At 43.9% G+C, this 16,440-nt stretch overlaps 1 protein-coding gene across 3 annotated transcripts; it reads left to right on the top strand.

Moving 5' to 3' along the window:
• The first annotated feature begins 20 nt into the window (after positions 1 to 20).
• Positions 21 to 15,091, top strand: mnta (MAX network transcriptional repressor a). Of its 3 annotated transcripts, none has more exons than XM_068316581.1 (6): positions 21 to 1,093; positions 4,267 to 4,846; positions 5,672 to 5,713; positions 5,865 to 5,976; positions 11,860 to 12,052; positions 12,183 to 15,091. In XM_068316581.1, the coding sequence occupies exons 1-6, from the start codon at positions 1,021 to 1,023 to the stop codon at positions 12,974 to 12,976; spliced, it is 1,794 nt and encodes a 597-aa protein (XP_068172682.1). In that variant the 5' UTR covers positions 21 to 1,020; the 3' UTR covers positions 12,977 to 15,091. The 3 variants fall into 3 exon arrangements, with proteins under 3 accessions (XP_068172682.1, XP_068172683.1, XP_068172684.1); XM_068316583.1 differs by lacking the exon at positions 21 to 1,093 and adding an exon at positions 1,721 to 2,030; XM_068316582.1 differs by lacking the exon at positions 5,672 to 5,713.
• The last annotated feature ends 1,349 nt before the right edge of the window (positions 15,092 to 16,440 follow it).

Below are 16,440 nucleotides of genomic sequence, written 5' to 3'. Positions count from 1 at the left end.
ACCAAACAACTATTGGGTTGTGGTCTTAAAATGAAAAAATGCCAGTGAAATGTCTCACTGCCATATTAACCATATACTTTAATATGTTTATTTTTGTATGTAGGACAGTACTTAAGTACTGTACTAGTTATGAGCTTCTGACTTTCCACCTCCGCCGGAGTTTCTGAAGGAAACAATGGCTGGTCAGCAGACTGAATTATGTTCTCAGTAATTTGTTTAGATTTTAAACGTCATCTCCAATTTATCAGCTATCGACCTATTTGAGTTGGTTTGCCGCTGAACCTCGGACGTAGTTCAAACGGATCAATACATCGCCTGTATCCATGTGTGCAGATGCCATGCCTTGTTGTTCTTGGCGCTGATTGGTGGTAGGAAAATGACGTCATGCGAGTTGAAACTTGCTGCAGTCGCGGCTGCTCGGAAACTCCGGCGCCGAGCTGGAACGAAGCGTAACGAAGCGTTTCCAGAGGGAAGTTTCAGAAATGTAAAAGAAACAAATACGACACGAGAACATCAGGAATGATAAACTCATGTTATCTGGTCACTAATATTTTTTTCTGTGCCATGTGACGGATGTTTAAACTGCCAGCTAAAGTGAATGTAAAGTGACGGGAAACGGAAAGTGACCGAAGACGTGAACGCATTCCATATTTGAAGAAATGCCTGAAACAGAAGTGCCTGCGACGCGGTTGACCGACTCCTCCAGGTCGTTGTCTTCCAGACGTGTGTCTGTGTGTGTGTGAGTGAGTGAATGTCCGTCGGTGGGCGGTTACAACTGCTGCGTGATTCACAAACCTGCTGTTGCCACTACTCGGAGCGCCATCTTGTTTGTAACTCTCCTACGTAAGTGGTAGAGTTTCTACCGCGGGGGTATCCGATTACCCTTTTCCAGCTTTAGACCGACAGCCTCTCCTTGACTGCAGCACAAAGGCACATATTGCATTTGCTTCATCGCCTTTCTGTGGAAAACTTAGGACACAGTCCCCCCCCCCCAAAAAAAAAAGAAAAAACGGGACAGAAATGAGCATCGAAACGCTTCTAGAAGCCGCCAAGTTTTTGGAATTGCAAGCCCAGCAACAACAGAAAGCACGTGGTAAGTTTGTATTTTTATTGCAAATAAAAAATTTTTTTTTGGTGGGGGGGGTTCCAAACTGAGATATGAGACGTAAAATGGATCATGAAGGCAGCATAGAAAGAAAGAAGCATGTTTCTTTGAACAGAGTGAAGAACAAAAGCTTGATTTATCAGCAGCCTTCATAAAGCAAGCCCGATGGCAGTGCGATTGTTTCCTGTGGATTCTAACGGGAACGTCTGACGGTCATCACGACATTTTAATGACATTTTAGTTGCTCGTCCGTCATGAAACAGCAGGTCTGTGAACCGGAGCTGTCAGTCTGAGCCAACAGTCGCACCGCGCTGCTGCTGCAGTACCAGGGGCATTGGAACCTGCTGCATTGACAGCAGCGGGGGGGGTTCACTGGAACAGCACCGGAAAGTTCAGAGAGCCTTTCCCGCTTTTCTACTTAGTATAATATCAACTTCCTGCTAGCACGGAACGTAAAAATGAAGGTTTTAATCAATGTTACCATATATTAATTAAAACAAACCGTGTGTGTGTTTGGGGGGGCGGGGGGGGGGGTATAAAGGGCGGTGGCGCAGAGAATGCCAAGCTCGCTTTACATAATGACCTGACACCGTCTGCTGGGGATCAAGTGACTCCGGCTTTTCCGACTTGACGTGAACGCATCGCGGCTCTCGGTCTCGTCTCTCGTGGCGTTAAAACAGCACGTGGATGTTTACCGTTCTGCGGTGGGTCTCGTGATTTCGTTTAACAAGAAAGCAAACATTTTTTTTTAAAAAAAGAAAAAAAAATCGTCGCTCTTGGAGCGCCTTGACTGTCTGTCGATGACGTGTGTGGACGGCCACGCCTTCCCGTGTTAACAATCGGGTGGTTCCGCCCCTTTCACCACGTGCTTGTTGGGCAACCCCTCCCAAAGATTGCTTAATAAGAAGATGAGTCACTCTACTGTGTAAGTAATGCGTACACCTAAAATATATATTTTTCTTAAATCACACATTCTTAATACAATAAATAAACCAGTATAATATTTTCGTGAACTTTTCTGTAAAAGTTGATCATGTAAATTTTATGCTTCAAAATTATCTTTGATTTCTGACTTTAGGAAACAGTTCCCTCATTAATTTGAAAACTGACACATGATGTGGGCATTTAGTAAATGATTTTTGTTATATTATTTATATTGTATGTGAAGAGATTGCAACACAGTGTTTCAATGATGACTCCTCTTAACTGAACGGAACAACTGCATCCGAACAGAATGCTGCCTGGTGCACCATCGTACATTTTCAAGCCTGTATTCTGTAAGCAAAAGAGACGTGACATATAATTCAGTAGCATTAGTGTCAAGTGTGATGCTTCACGTATGTAAACAGTGTGAAGCAACTTTGTAAACAGATCAACACAGCAGAAGTATTTATTTACCTTCCCAGAAACTTGATGGTTCTCCTGTCCTCGGTTAATAAATGGTAAATGGAGACTGTACCTATAGACTAGTCTGACTGACTGCATAAAGTGCTTTATAATACTAGCCAGCAGTCACCTTTTCACACTAACGTTCATACAGTGGTGGTAACGACTGCTCTACCACTGACCTATGTGAAGAGATCCTGTACATTGTGCTGTGTCCCCAATTCAAAGACAATTTTGGTTTAAAAAAGTGTTAAAATGTGATATAAAATAAAAAATTGTAGCATCAAACATTCTTCTTGGGAATGATTCAATCACATTTACAGAGGCCCAAACACACAAGCAGTATGAGGGTAGGGATGTAACTTAACAGCTAGATTCCACTGAATTCTGCACACCAGACCTCCAAAAGTAAGCTGATTTGTTTGATCTGTAGGGCAGCTTTATCAGTCGTCCAGTGTTGCTTTCTGCCAATCAGCCTTCTTGAACATTAATGCATCTTCGTGTATTTCTTTTTGACATATTGGGTATTATTGGATAAAGGTGGAAAATGAAAATTGTCCCTAAATCCCCATTTGCCGCAAATGTGATTAAGACAGAATGGATTTATTTTCAAGCTATTTATGCTTTTGTTGAATGCCAAATATTGGTTTAAGAGGGAACTTAATCTGAATTACAAGACGTTTTAATAAGTAAAATAATCCCTCCCGTCCTAGAGCGCCATCGATCATTTTTTTGGGACTTAAAGAAACGCTCAGAGTGAGCGCTCTCGTTTGTCCCCTCTTTGCTCTCCCATCTCCTCCCGCCACGCTGCGCTGGAGAGCAGAGTCTCCTCCCGCCCCCTCCCGCCCCCTCCCGCGCTGCTACTGTAGAGCAGGTCACTGTGTGGAGATAAGTAGGCCAGTGTTTTCCAGTGTGCTGCAGTTATATAATGTCTATAGACCCCCCCCCCCACCCGTTGTTTTAGTATTCCATAGATTTAGACCCAGAAAAGCCTCCCCAGTCCGGTGTGTTTCTGCAACACGTTAGAAATCCATCTCTGAGAAGAGGAATCAGCAGAAGCTGGACAGCCCAACAGGGAACATCTTGTTCTTTTTGGTCATATGTTTCTGACATGCCTCTTATTAAACATAACACCTGTGAGAGTGGAGAGACACCCCCCCCCCACACACACACACACTAGAGTAACATGTCTGATGAACCTCTTCTTTTGAGTTAAAACTGTTTCAGTGCTGCTCTTTTCTTTTTCTTTTTTCTTTTTTTTTGATAAATGCACTTTCTTTGAAGTCGGAAGACGATCCAAGTCACCATTTAAAATAATCTCCTGATGTGACGACTAGAAAAATGATTGAAATCACCAAATTAGATATTTTTTGAACGGTGCTGCTTTATTAATTGCGCAATTCCATGTGCGTGACCTATACTTTAAACACAACATGGTGCGCTTACTGCTGATGCTTTTCATATGTCTGACCTTACGTCTTTAGAATAATTTTGGCTTCAATGCTGCTCTAAGAGCCAGAAACCTGCTGTGAGTCCTGACATTCTGTTAAATTAAATGGATTATAAGCAACTCAACATGTTGCTGTGCTGTAGATAGAAACATTAAACACTCGACTCTGTTTCCTGTTGTACGATAATCACAAAAGCATGGAGGAAGCAAGAATTTCCAATGACTTCATTTGTTTTCTGTCAGTTTTTTTTAATGGATTCATGATTGAAACATCGATTATGATTGACTATGGTTGAAGCATTGATTTGCTTTGTGCGTTCTGCAGAGGATGAGCTCAAGGAGAAGCAGCGTCTGGAGCAGCTGGCGGAGCGGAGACGCTCTGACGTGACGTGTACTTCAGTCCACATCAACACGCTTTCTAAAGCAGAGGAGCGTTACCCCTCCTGCTGCCCGGAACCCGTACCGCCCTCGCTGCCCCCACCCTCCATGCCCATTGCCGTCATCCCTGTGGTCACCCCCAACCCTACAGGCTCCCCCACTCTGTCCGTCGCCACCCTTTCCCCTCCGGCCGCTCCACCACCTGCCGCTACTCTTCCACGCTCCCCCCATCCCAAACCCAACTACTCGTGTTCGGCGCTCGCCACCAACCACAAACAGCCGATACAGAACCACCACCCTCACTCACAGATCACCACCCAACTCAGTGACTCCACACTGCAGCAGCAGACAAACCAGCAGCCGGGCCAGCGCTACCCCGGGTCCATCGTCTCACCCCCCCAACAGCACTCCTTACCTCCCCAGTCGTGCCCTGTGCTCCAGCAGGCTCCTCTTCAGAACGACCCCATCGGCCGTGGGAGTCCTCCCGACGACGGCCGTCACCTAGACAACAAGAAGAGGCCGGGAGGGTAGGTCTCAACCTTTACCCCTTTCATTGTAATTTAAACCCAGCTGTGGCTGAGTATTATTGTCCACTGAGTGTTATTGTTCAGCCTCCAAAAACCAAGATTCTATGCCATACAGTGGAGAAAAATCAGCAAAATGTAATTTCTGTAGTTAAGTACAGCGGTACCTCTACTTATGAAATTAATTGGTTCTGCAAGAAATTACGTAAGTAGAAAATTCCGTAAGTAGAGACGCGTTTTCCATGCAAATGCCCTAATCCGTTCCAAGCCCCCCAAAGTTCCGACATAAATGTTTTATAAAGCATAAAAATGCCCCAAAACATGTAACAAATACATGTTACGATTAGATTATTACACAATAAATGAGAGTTGTGTATAACGAAAAAAACAAAGAATAGAGTAAAGAATAATAATGATGGTCATTTACCTTTTAACTGCTGTCCTGATTGTTTTTTGCCCTCTGTGGTTCATGCGCTCTTGCCTCACCATGAACAACAGAGTGAATTCCAGTCCTCCCATACTATATTTTTACCTTTCGTAACTCGAAATTTCTTTCGTAAATAGAGGCAATATTTTCCTGTTGAGGCGTTTTGTAAGTAGAACATTTCGTATGTAGAGACATTCGTAAGTAGAGGTACCACTGTATTTCACTGCTAAACCATTCAAGTTCTGCTTAAAATTGGACATGCGTGATTGAATTTAGTCATGAGCAGCAAAACAAGAATACCGTTGTTGACCCTTTTCTGGTTGATTTTGGTTATTCTTGTCACATTTTTTGCCCTTTTGGCCACCAAATTCTTACTTTTGCTCTCCTTTGTGCTCTTACAGGGCAGGCACAAGAGAGGTGCATAACAAGCTTGAGAAAAACAGGTGGGTTCAACCTGTCAATGATAGGTTCTTCATAAGCAGAGGTTGTTTGTGTGGTTAGCTGTATAAAACCCCTAGTTAGGCCTTTTATTTGTTAATTTGATCGTGACCCTTTTGTTTGAGTCGTCTAAAATGCCCTCTCTCCATCTGTCAGACGGGCACACTTGAAGGAGTGCTTTGAGACGCTGAAGAAGAACATCCCCAACATAGACGAGAAGAAGACCTCCAATCTGAGCGTGCTCAGGAGCGCGCTGAGATACATTCAGGTGAGCTGCTGATTGCTCAGATATTTTAAGTCAGATTTAGAGCAATGCAACAGTCTGCTAGATCTCAAAGAATCCCTTTTATTTGTGTCTGTGGTTTCACAAAATAATTCCATCATCTGGCAAGCGTCCCACATTCGTCAGATGTCAGTGAGTCTGGTTGGGGCAGGTTGGCGCTGAACAATGGCGCCGCTGTTCCTTTGAAACCATGTTGCAAAAGGAGACATGGTGCACATGAGGAAGGACGTTTGCTTAACAAGGAAAAAAAAGCATGTTTCTATTTGTTAAGTGTGAACTCATCTGTAATGATCAGGTAGTTACATAGCAGTGATGAAAAATTCTCCTCATTGTAGAAAAATATGTTGGGTTAACAACTAAAATTGAGTTGAAATGAGCAGATAAATTGATGTCAGGCTGACCTATCACTAGTCTCAAGAGTCAAACCGAAGAAGGTTGAAATTTATTGCGAGTTAACTCAGCTTCATTGTTTCTCAACTCTTTTTTTTATCCTAATTTTAATCCTAATTTCTGTGTCCCGTCTCCTATTTACTGAGGAATCTTCTTATATATCCTCATCAGCCGTGGTTAAATGTGTTTGAGTTTGACTCCCTGTGGGAGGATCTTTGCTGTCAGACGCCGAAGCAAAAGCTCTCTCCTCCATCGGCTGAACTCTTTCTGACTGTGTTCACTTCAGGTCGTTCTCTCCTATTGGTAGATATTGTAGATCGCCATTTAAATATGAATCTGACCCAAGTTGACATCAGCTGTTCATACAAAGTTAGGACAGTCGTCAAACTTTTGTGTGTGGAGAAGTTGCTGTAAACATTAGAAGCCCACAACATTTGAGCGGAAGAGTTTCTATTGCAGTTGTGACTGGGCGTGATGTTGTGTTTGTGTAAATGATTGTTTGTGTTGAGCAGTTATTTAGCTTCTGTTCACCAATGAGTCCCTAACCGCTTTTAAGTGCAGTGTAGACTTAGTAAGGTACAGTTAGCAGACGACGGCACTGCTGTGTAGCTGAGCATGGATCCTGAAGGGAAACTAGGCCAACATGGGTTCCCAGCTCACCCCCACCCACCGTCTGAGTGATCTTATATGACACTGTTCAGTTTGTTGTGTTTGACTGGCAGGTTGACCTACCTTTCTTTCCCTCCCATCAACACCTGAAATGGATTTGGGACCTATTTAAAGAAAATTGAGCAATGATAAAAAAAAAATATTAAAAAAAATCACTTCTAGCTTAATGCAGTCATTCAAACATCCCATCAAACATTTTTGATGGTTTCGTAAAGCGTGTCGCCAGGGCGGCCAAAGGTGAACTCCTGTCAGTGAGCATTTACAGTATTTTCTAGACTATAAGACACACCTTCAATGAACGGCCTATTTTAAAACATTTCCCTATATAAGACACACTGGATTATAAGGGGCGTTGTTGGTTTTTGAGAGAATTAAAAGCTTTTAGGTGAGCCTTATAGTGCGGAAAATACTGTAGTTATTCCTGTCAGGGCGGCTCGGTGCTATAGCAGGTGACTTCTTGCACATCTGCTGACTGTTGCTCTCTGATCAGCTTGTTTGCTGATGATTTGTTCCTGGAATAAACTGCGGGAACTCAAGGTGACGGGAAGCAGAAGTAAAAGCATGCCATGACAAGTAGACCTGCTGTCATGTAGGCAGGGGTGGTGCAGATACACCTCTTTCCCTGAACGCTGTGTACTCCCTCCGCATCTTTGTTCTCCTTTGTGTTCATGACTGTTAAGGTTGGGGGGGGCTCTGATTAGAGGCTTGAGAATCAGGATTTCTGTTCGTTCCCTGTTGTTTCTAGATCTACATGTCTCTCGGTGAAGCGATCCTGTCTGGTTTCTACGGGTTACCCTGACCTTTCAGCGGCGCTGCAGCAGCCGACGCTGTAAAATCATCTCTCGTGCGTTCAGAGCTCCTCCTCTCCTCTCCGCCCCCCCTCCATCCTGCCTCCCTGAGCTTTTTAAGGCCACATGAGCAGCAAGCACATGGCTAGCCTGAGCCGCGTGACGTCACCCCCCCGTGCTGGGCCCCCGCCCAGCACTGCAACAGGCAGGCAGGACTCGTCATACCACCAGACTTTGCTGCCAGCAGCAGGGAGGGGAACATGGAGCGGTAAACACAAGGCTCAGTTTACTCCATTTCCCCCTCACAGAAGACTGAACTTGTTCCACCCCTGCTTGCCCAAGTGCCATTCTGAAACGTGTCGTACCATCTGGTGGGGGGAAAATCTAGAGTATAAGGGTAGAGGAAGATGCAGACATGTGGCATTATGTACATCATGGCACGTCTTTCACGGGGAGCCTCGGCGTCGAGCTGAGCTGCGCTCATTGTTTGGGTATTTCCTCATTCATTCAGCCTTGATCATTTCTTGGCCGGTCAAGGTCACCGCTCGCAGTTGTTTCGGAGGTCATGGTGACAGATTCTGCTTCTGTGGTTTAGTGTGAAAATAGTCCAAGTCAGTAAACCAAAAATTTGTTGTGATTTATCAGGACATCAGGGGTCTTTTCTTTGGAAAGAAGATTAAGTATTTTCCACGCTATAAGGCATCTAAAAGCCTTTAATTTTCGCAAAAACAGCAGAGAGCCTTATAATTCAGTGCGCCTTATATATGATTTTTTTTAAAAATAGGTCATTCACTGAAGGTGTGCCTTATAGATCAGTGTGCCTTATATTCCAGTGCGCTTTACAATCCAGTGCACTTTACAGGTCAGTGAGCCTTATAATCCAGTGCGCTTTATAGTTCAGTGCATTTTATAGTCCAGTGCGCCTTGTAGTCCAGTGCGCCTTATAGTCCATTGCACTCAATAGTCCAGTGCGCCTTTTAGTCCAGTGCGCCTTTTAGTCCAGTGAGCCTTATATTCCAGTGCACCTTATATTCCAGTGCACTTCATAGTCCAGTGCACCTTATAGTCCAGTGCACCTTATAGTCCAGTGCACCTTATAGTCCAGTGCACCTTATAGTCCAGTGCACCTTATAATCCAGTGCACCTTATAGTCCAGGGCGCTTTATAGTCCAAGTGCGCCTTATCGTCTAGTGCGCCTTTATAATCCAGTGCGCCTTATATTCCAGTGCACTTCATAGTCCAGTGCGCCTTAAAGTCCAGTGCGCCTTATCGTCCAGTGCACCTTATCGTCCAGTGCGCCTTATAGTCCAGTGCGTCTCATAGTCCAGTGCACCTTATCATCTAGTGCGCCTTATAATCCAGTGCATCTCATAGTCCAGTGCTCCTTATAGTCCAGTGCGTTTATAATCCAGTGTGCCTTACAATGTGGAAAATCCTGTACTCTTGATTTTTTCAGACAGTAGGTTCAGGTTCAGGTGTGTTACATGAAAACATCAGAGCACGGTTTTGGCTATTAACCTGTTTTCAGCAACAATGAAGTAATTAGGTCAGCTGTTGCCAGCAGGAACCTGTCAATAAGAAATGGTGTACAAAAGTAGCCCCCCCTCACACACACCAACAAACAAGCCTTTTATTGTCGCAACTCTACACCTCGTGAAGTTCTGTGCTCCAGTTCGAAGGCTTAGCCAGGCTTTATGGTTTCCACGCTGTCACAAGATGTCTGAACAGAGGCGTGATCTGTCGGCGAGGCCAAGCAGCATGTCTGCAACGTGGCCCCCCCCCCCCCAGTCCTCCTGGCCCTTTAAGAAAACCCAGTCTTATGCCTTCTGCTGCAGAAGTGAGTCAGTGAGTACATCTTGTATTTCTCTCTTTCAATCCCCCGCATTTACCCCCGCCCCTCCCTCCCTCGCCTGTTCTCTATGAGGCCATGTGCTTCAGCATTGTTTACCTTCCACACACACATAACTTAAGAACCACTCCCTGCACGGATCTAGATTTTCACATGCAGACACGTTTGATGCGAGGTCATGTATCTCTTAGGTGTGGGGGAGGGACAGTTTTATAAGCTTGCTTCCATGTGCAAAGAGAGTCATAGTGAGTCATAGTTAGTGGCATGCACAGATGTGGCACCAGTCACTGCTGATACGTGAGGCTAAAAAGGAAGAAATGGTTCTCCTTCCATGTCCTGCATTCTTCAGCCTTTAATGCCATTTCATTCTGCCCCCCCCCCCCCCCACACACCAACAATCCATCCTAGAGAACTGCTTCATGTCTGTGTTAGAAAAACGATTATCTCTGCATGTGAGAAATGGTTTTCATGATTACACCCGGGGGTTTTGAAAGAAATACCCACGTGTGGAAACTGTCAGGGGAATATAAATAGCACATTTTATGAATACAGCAAAAGGTGTATGTGGTCTTTTAGGTCACAAAACCTTGAGATTTTCAGCTGTTTCCATGACAACTAAAGATGGGGGCATTTCAGTACATCGTGTGTTGAGATGGGAGAACATTTTCAGACAGCAGAAAGTGACACATCTGAGCCCAGATATGCTATTAATTTATGAAGCTCTCCATTATTCAGGAGTTAAATGCATTAATTCTTTGTTTGTAGTCATTTAAAGTGGGTATAACCAAATTAGAGGGCTTATTTATGGGGTTTATTGACTGGCTTGTTGTTGCTTCTTTGCTAAGCGGCTGTTTGAATAGGATTTCCTCTTGAGTTTGTATTTTTTGTAAGTAACTGGAAACCCCCCCAGTAGGACGGACCGACCACTCGGCCTGCGCATTTCTAATCCCAGCTAAGGACCAGAGACAGGTGCCGAATTACACAAAGTCTGCCCTCGCAGAAAATGTACACATGTTGTTCTCGTAAATGCACCGATCACATGGACCCGAGTCCGTCCACACAACGCTTCAGTCCGATGTCCATTTTTCCATCCAACCCTCTCACACATGACTTACACAACAGAAACCTCTGACACACACACACACACACACACACACACACAGATACATGGTGGCATGAGCACCAACAGGAAGTCCACTCTTTGGGAAATGTCTTGATGGTCCTGAGTCATCGGCTTGTTGTCGGCTGAGGCGTCAGTGGGGAGGAGCCGTTTGTGGGTTTACTTTAAATTATTTTGTGTTTGTGCACGATTTTGTCGCCCTGCGTTGGTCTTCATCCGTTGTTTGGACTGCTCATCCTGTTGTAGAGGGAAGCCGAGCTTAGTTTGTTTGGTTTCTCCTGGTGTCAGCTGATCGGTTAAGGGAAATTGGGTCACAGAGAGAAGTGCTGCTTAGAAGCACCTCCTAGTTTCCATACTCGCCTCCTGCTGCGCTCCTGCTTCTGTAACGCTGTTGGGTTGTTTTTTCTTCCACACACAGGAAGATTTTTGTTGACTTCTTCCACGAAAACTAGTTTATGAGTGGACACTAAAGTAGGCTTGAAAAGTTCAATTTAAATGTTGAAATATGAAATAATCTGCATTGTTGTGAGTGATATATTCATCCATCATATTTAATTTAGTCATTAATGTTAAAATATTATTATAATTTCAGGTCCTATTTGTTGTATTTTCAACATTATTGAGCATAGAGATAAATATAAATGTCGTTTTGATTATAAAGTAAAATGTTGGCTCTTCGTGGTAACAAAGCTCAAATCCATGAGTTCAATAAAGTACTAAATGAGTCAATGCAGTTACTGTAACTAGACACAATGGAAACTATTGACAATAATGTACATCATGATTGGCATTACCAGGACTGATTAAGTAAAGTTGGATTATGTTTCAGATATTTTGGCAAACCTGTAAATCTTAGCAGCTTGATAGTTGTGTTGAAGCAAAACATCTTTTATCAGATTCTTTCTGGTGTCCACAAGGTTTTCATTCGTTCTCCTGACATCATTTGCTGGTTTTACTGTATTTCAATCCATTTAGATAAATGGAAAGATTTTCATATGTCCTGCCAAGTCTTGTTCAACGACGGAGCGTTTTACAGTCTTCTCTTCTTTCAGACATTAAAACGTAAAGAGAAGGAGTACGAGCATGACATGGAGCGACTGGCCAGAGAGAAGATAGCCATACAGCAGCGGTTAGCAGAACTGAAGAATGAGTTGAGCCAGTGGATGGATGTGATCGAGGTCGACCGCATCCTCCGACAGACCGTACAGCCAGAGGAGGACCAGGCCTCCACCTCCACTGCCTCAGGTACACAAAGAGTCAGGGTGGGGTTACTGGACGTTTACGGGCCTGTACCTTCACAAAAAGCATATTTTTAGTCAATGATAGTCATCAGACCCATGTTTCATCTGGTAAGAATTATTTCTTGATGTTGCAGAAGGTGAAGACATCATGGAGGATGACCTAGAAGACGAGGCTGTGCCCAAAGCACAGCCTGCCTTACCCACGGTGCCTCAAACCATGAAACCCGAGCCACACAAGACTACAACACCAACGCAGACCACGATCCCGACACCCACCACCGCCACTACCTCCATCATCACCCAAAATATCTCCATCCAACACAGAGCCCCCCTGCACCAGCCTCAGCACCAACCGCTGCCAGTGACTCTGCCGCAGCATGTCTTCAAGCCTACAGTCACAGCATCAAGCACTCCAACCACCCCCAATCAGCCCCTGATCCCCACCCAAACACAAATGGCAGCTATTCCTAGCTTACACCCCACGGTTATTGCCCACGCATCAGTGTCCCACCCGTCAGTCATCCAAGCAGTCAACCATGTCATTCAGGGGGCGGGTCCCAAACATATTGCCCACCTGGCTCCTTCCACCACAAGTTCTGTCCAGATAGCCAGCCACCAACCCATCGGCCACATCACTGTTCACCCATTGGCTCACCTCAGCCAGCACCTACCGGCCCTTTATCCTCAACCAGTCGCCGTCACGCAACCAGCAGTGGTCGGCCACATCACCCATACCATAAACCACCCCCACCCCCAGATGAACGGCACCGCCCCGAGTCAAACAGCCGCTGCCATCGTTGGTAAGCAGACAGCAGTTAGCACCCAAATGGTGACCCACCACCCACAACTGGTGGGTCAGACAGTACTCAACCCTGTGACAATGGTGACCATGCCCCCGTTTCCCATCAGTACACTGAAGCTGGCTTGAACGCTACCAGCAGGACCATCGGGTTGGAAGACAGTGCCTGTAGACGGGGAGAAGTAACCGTCTCAGACTAGTCCATCAAAGAGAGCACAGCGAGGGCAGGGGAGTCGATGGACGGCTGGCTGAAGCACAGTTTCAGAACCATTCAGAAGCAGAGAAAGCTTCAAACATTCCTAAGATGAAACACAAACCTCTTTCAGTACTAGTCTACCATTGTCCTGATAGCAGGATTCTAAATTTAGGATATGTCAGGATGCCTGTGGTTGGTAGTCATAATGTTGAGTGTGTGTGGCGTTGTGTGGTGGGTAGATGTTTCTCTTAAATCCTCACTTGCTATTGATTGTTGCAGATAGTGGATCAGATGTCAATTCACACGCAGGAGGGCTTTGTATGGGGAAAACTCTGCCAGAGTCCCTGTCCGATAATTTTTGGGCGACTTGACTCTTTGCCATCAGCGTGACTGTTGAGGATTACCCAATCGTAGATCACATACTGCAGAGGCTCTGATGGGTTTTAAGGGCTGTGATTGTGTGGGATCAGAGTGCTTGACCTGCCATAACCACCAGCACGTTGGTAATGTGATTTAGACTGGCTCCTCCTCTTTATCAGAAGGGCCGGACTGCTGGGTTGTAGTGAAATCATGGACTTAGTAGATCCTGAACTGGAGCTACTGTCCTCAAGGAAGCTGCATGCAGCAACATCGCCCCCTGCTGGCCAAATGTGTTCAGTGTAATGCTACTCTACCTGTGACAAAAGAGGAATCATAATCCTGATTTGATGGAATTAAATAACAGCTACTTAAATAGAAACAGTCACATTTGGGTTTTTAAGTTTATTATAAAGGACACTATTTGTTACTTATCTCTTGTGTTTGTCCCGCAGACACACTGGTGAGTGCACACTGAGCACAAGTACAAGTTAGCATTTTGAGATCAAGTTTTTGTCACAGCTGATAACGTATTTCGAGATAATTGTGCCAATTAGGATTGCTTTGTACATCTACATGGCCCCTAAATATAAGTGCCGTATTAGAGGTGTGTTTTTAATGTTAACATGAGACAAAATCATTTCCGGTTAGGCGAAACAAAATGAGTTGAATGTTTGAGCAATTTTGAATGCGAATTAAAAAAAACAAAACAAGGTCCATAAAATATTGTAAAGTGTGTTAATATTGCTGGGCAAACGGTTGTAGGATGTGTGTTTGCATGCTGTGAATGTATTCAGACAGTACATTTATTATTTGTTTGAGGCCAGGATCCATAGCAATGCTGTCAGGTGGGATGTTAGAGAGAGTTGAAGCTCTCTCATCCACAGTTTTTTGGACTGTGGGTCACTATAAAGTGTTTTCAGCAGCGACAGTAAATCCAGTCAGTGTGTGTTTTATCACCACTATCCTTTTCAGTACCTAACACTGTGAACATTAGTCTCAGTGAGCTGCTGTAACCCTGGCTGTGCAGCAGCAGCTACGCTCCTAATTCAATCTGAATGTACTGACCCGTGAAAGGATATGGAGTAGTGTATACTCGAATGAAACAAAGCCCTTTTTAAGAATAGAAATTATTGCTTTATTAAAGTATCATGTATTTTATAAATTATATCTTTTAAAACTAACTTTCTATTGTTACTTCTTTCGTCTGGAGAACAATGTCTCATCAGTCTAAATTTGATTGTAGTTGTTTTTTTTGGGACCAGATACATTGCTGAATATCGGGACCTTTTCCTATGATTGCATCCGGCCTCTAGGTATTCACCTCTTCATGTTTTTGTGTTTTGTTCTGATGCAATATTGTTAAAAGGGGATTTTTATTTTATTTTTTTTCCTGTCAAGAGCAAAACATGAAATAAGAAATTTACCATCAAATACTTTATGCAAATAATCCTGAACAAGTGTTTTTCAACATCATATTGCGGCAAAACAAAATGCATATATTGTCTAGGGATTCAGATACTTGAAGCAACGATACTTGTGTGTTTTCCCTATGGAGAAAGTTTAAGTTGTATATAGCCTGTAAATGTTGGGCTGAATTTTGATCTAACTATATAATGTAAAAAGCAGGGGAAAATATGTAAAATAAAAAAAAACACACACTATATAATAAATTGTATTATGTTTACAAATGTAGGAAACTGCCTTGTTGCTTTTAACCATATGGTCATGTTTTAATTGAGTGTGTCTATCTAGCTAGCTGGACATGCATGCAGCATTCATTCATTTATTTTCCGCACACGCTTCATCCGATGCCAGTGAACCGCTGAGCCACATAAAGACAAACAAGCACACACACTCTCACACTTAAAGGGAATTTGAAGCTGGCCAGTTCGCCTGAAGCGCATGTTTTTGGAGGTGGGAGGAAGCCGGAGAGAACATGCAAACGCCACCGTGCCGCCCCACGCATTCAGCATGCTTCAGGAAAGTTTGACCAATATTTTAGGTCCAAGATATCAGAAAATTGTGACCCCTCCATCAATGTTTCACCAGCGTACAGTAGTGTGTGTGTGTGTTCCTGTGTTTTTCAAGCATCTGTCATTTTCTGAAACTTCTTTTCGTTCGGGCTTTTCCCTTCATGGGGATTCAGTTGCCCCCATCTAACCCTATCTTCTGCATCCTCTTCTCTCACACCAACTACCTTCATGTCCTCCCTCATTACATCCATAAACCTCCTCTTCGGTCTTCCTCTAGGCCTCCTGCCTGGCAGTTCAAAACTCTGCATCCTTCTACCAATATATTCACTATCTCTCCTCTGGACATGTCCAAACCATCTCAGTCTGGCCTCTCTGACTTTATCTCCAAAACCTCTAACATGTGCAGTTTGGAAGTCGAACGCGAAACAAAAGCCTTTTTCTCGCCGCCAAGTGCGTTAAAGGCGAGAAAAGTTGAGAGAAAACGTGACGGTAATGTGCTTTTTAATTTATTTACCGTATTCAATAATTCACTTAATTTGCATTCCATTGCCTATAGTACGAGTTACGGTACCATAAACTTCTGTCCAAAAGAAGACTGTAACTCGTACCTTAGGCTAACCTGATTATGTTGTTTTTTCTTTTTCCCATGTTTGCTTCTTTTACATTTCTTTGATATGTTCCGTTACTATAAAATTTGATATATAAATGACATTATGAAATAGCATATGTTGAAAAAAGGTAGTTTTCTAGTGTCTTGGAACGGATTAAGACCATTTACATTATTTGTAATGGGTAAAATATATTTGGACTTCGAACAAATCGCTATTCGAACAGCCTTCAGGAACGAATTGTGGTCGGAAACCCAGGTTTGCCTGTACTGTATTGATCCCTGAAGGGAAAAATAGTTAGAGCCTGCATGTGCTATATATGCATGACTAACTAGTACACACACTTATGGGGCATGCAGGTTGGGGGAGGTAGCGTGGCGGGCAGCTCCTTCATCCACTGCTGATGAGTGGATGAAGGTCAGACAATAACGGTGTTCCAATCTTCAAGAAGATGAA

This window comes from Antennarius striatus, chromosome 6 (genome assembly GCF_040054535.1).
Source record: "Antennarius striatus isolate MH-2024 chromosome 6, ASM4005453v1, whole genome shotgun sequence".
NCBI classification, from domain to species: Eukaryota; Metazoa; Chordata; class Actinopteri; order Lophiiformes; family Antennariidae; genus Antennarius; species Antennarius striatus.
Note: the sequence above shows the minus strand (reverse complement) of the source record. Positions and strands in the feature narration are given on the sequence as shown.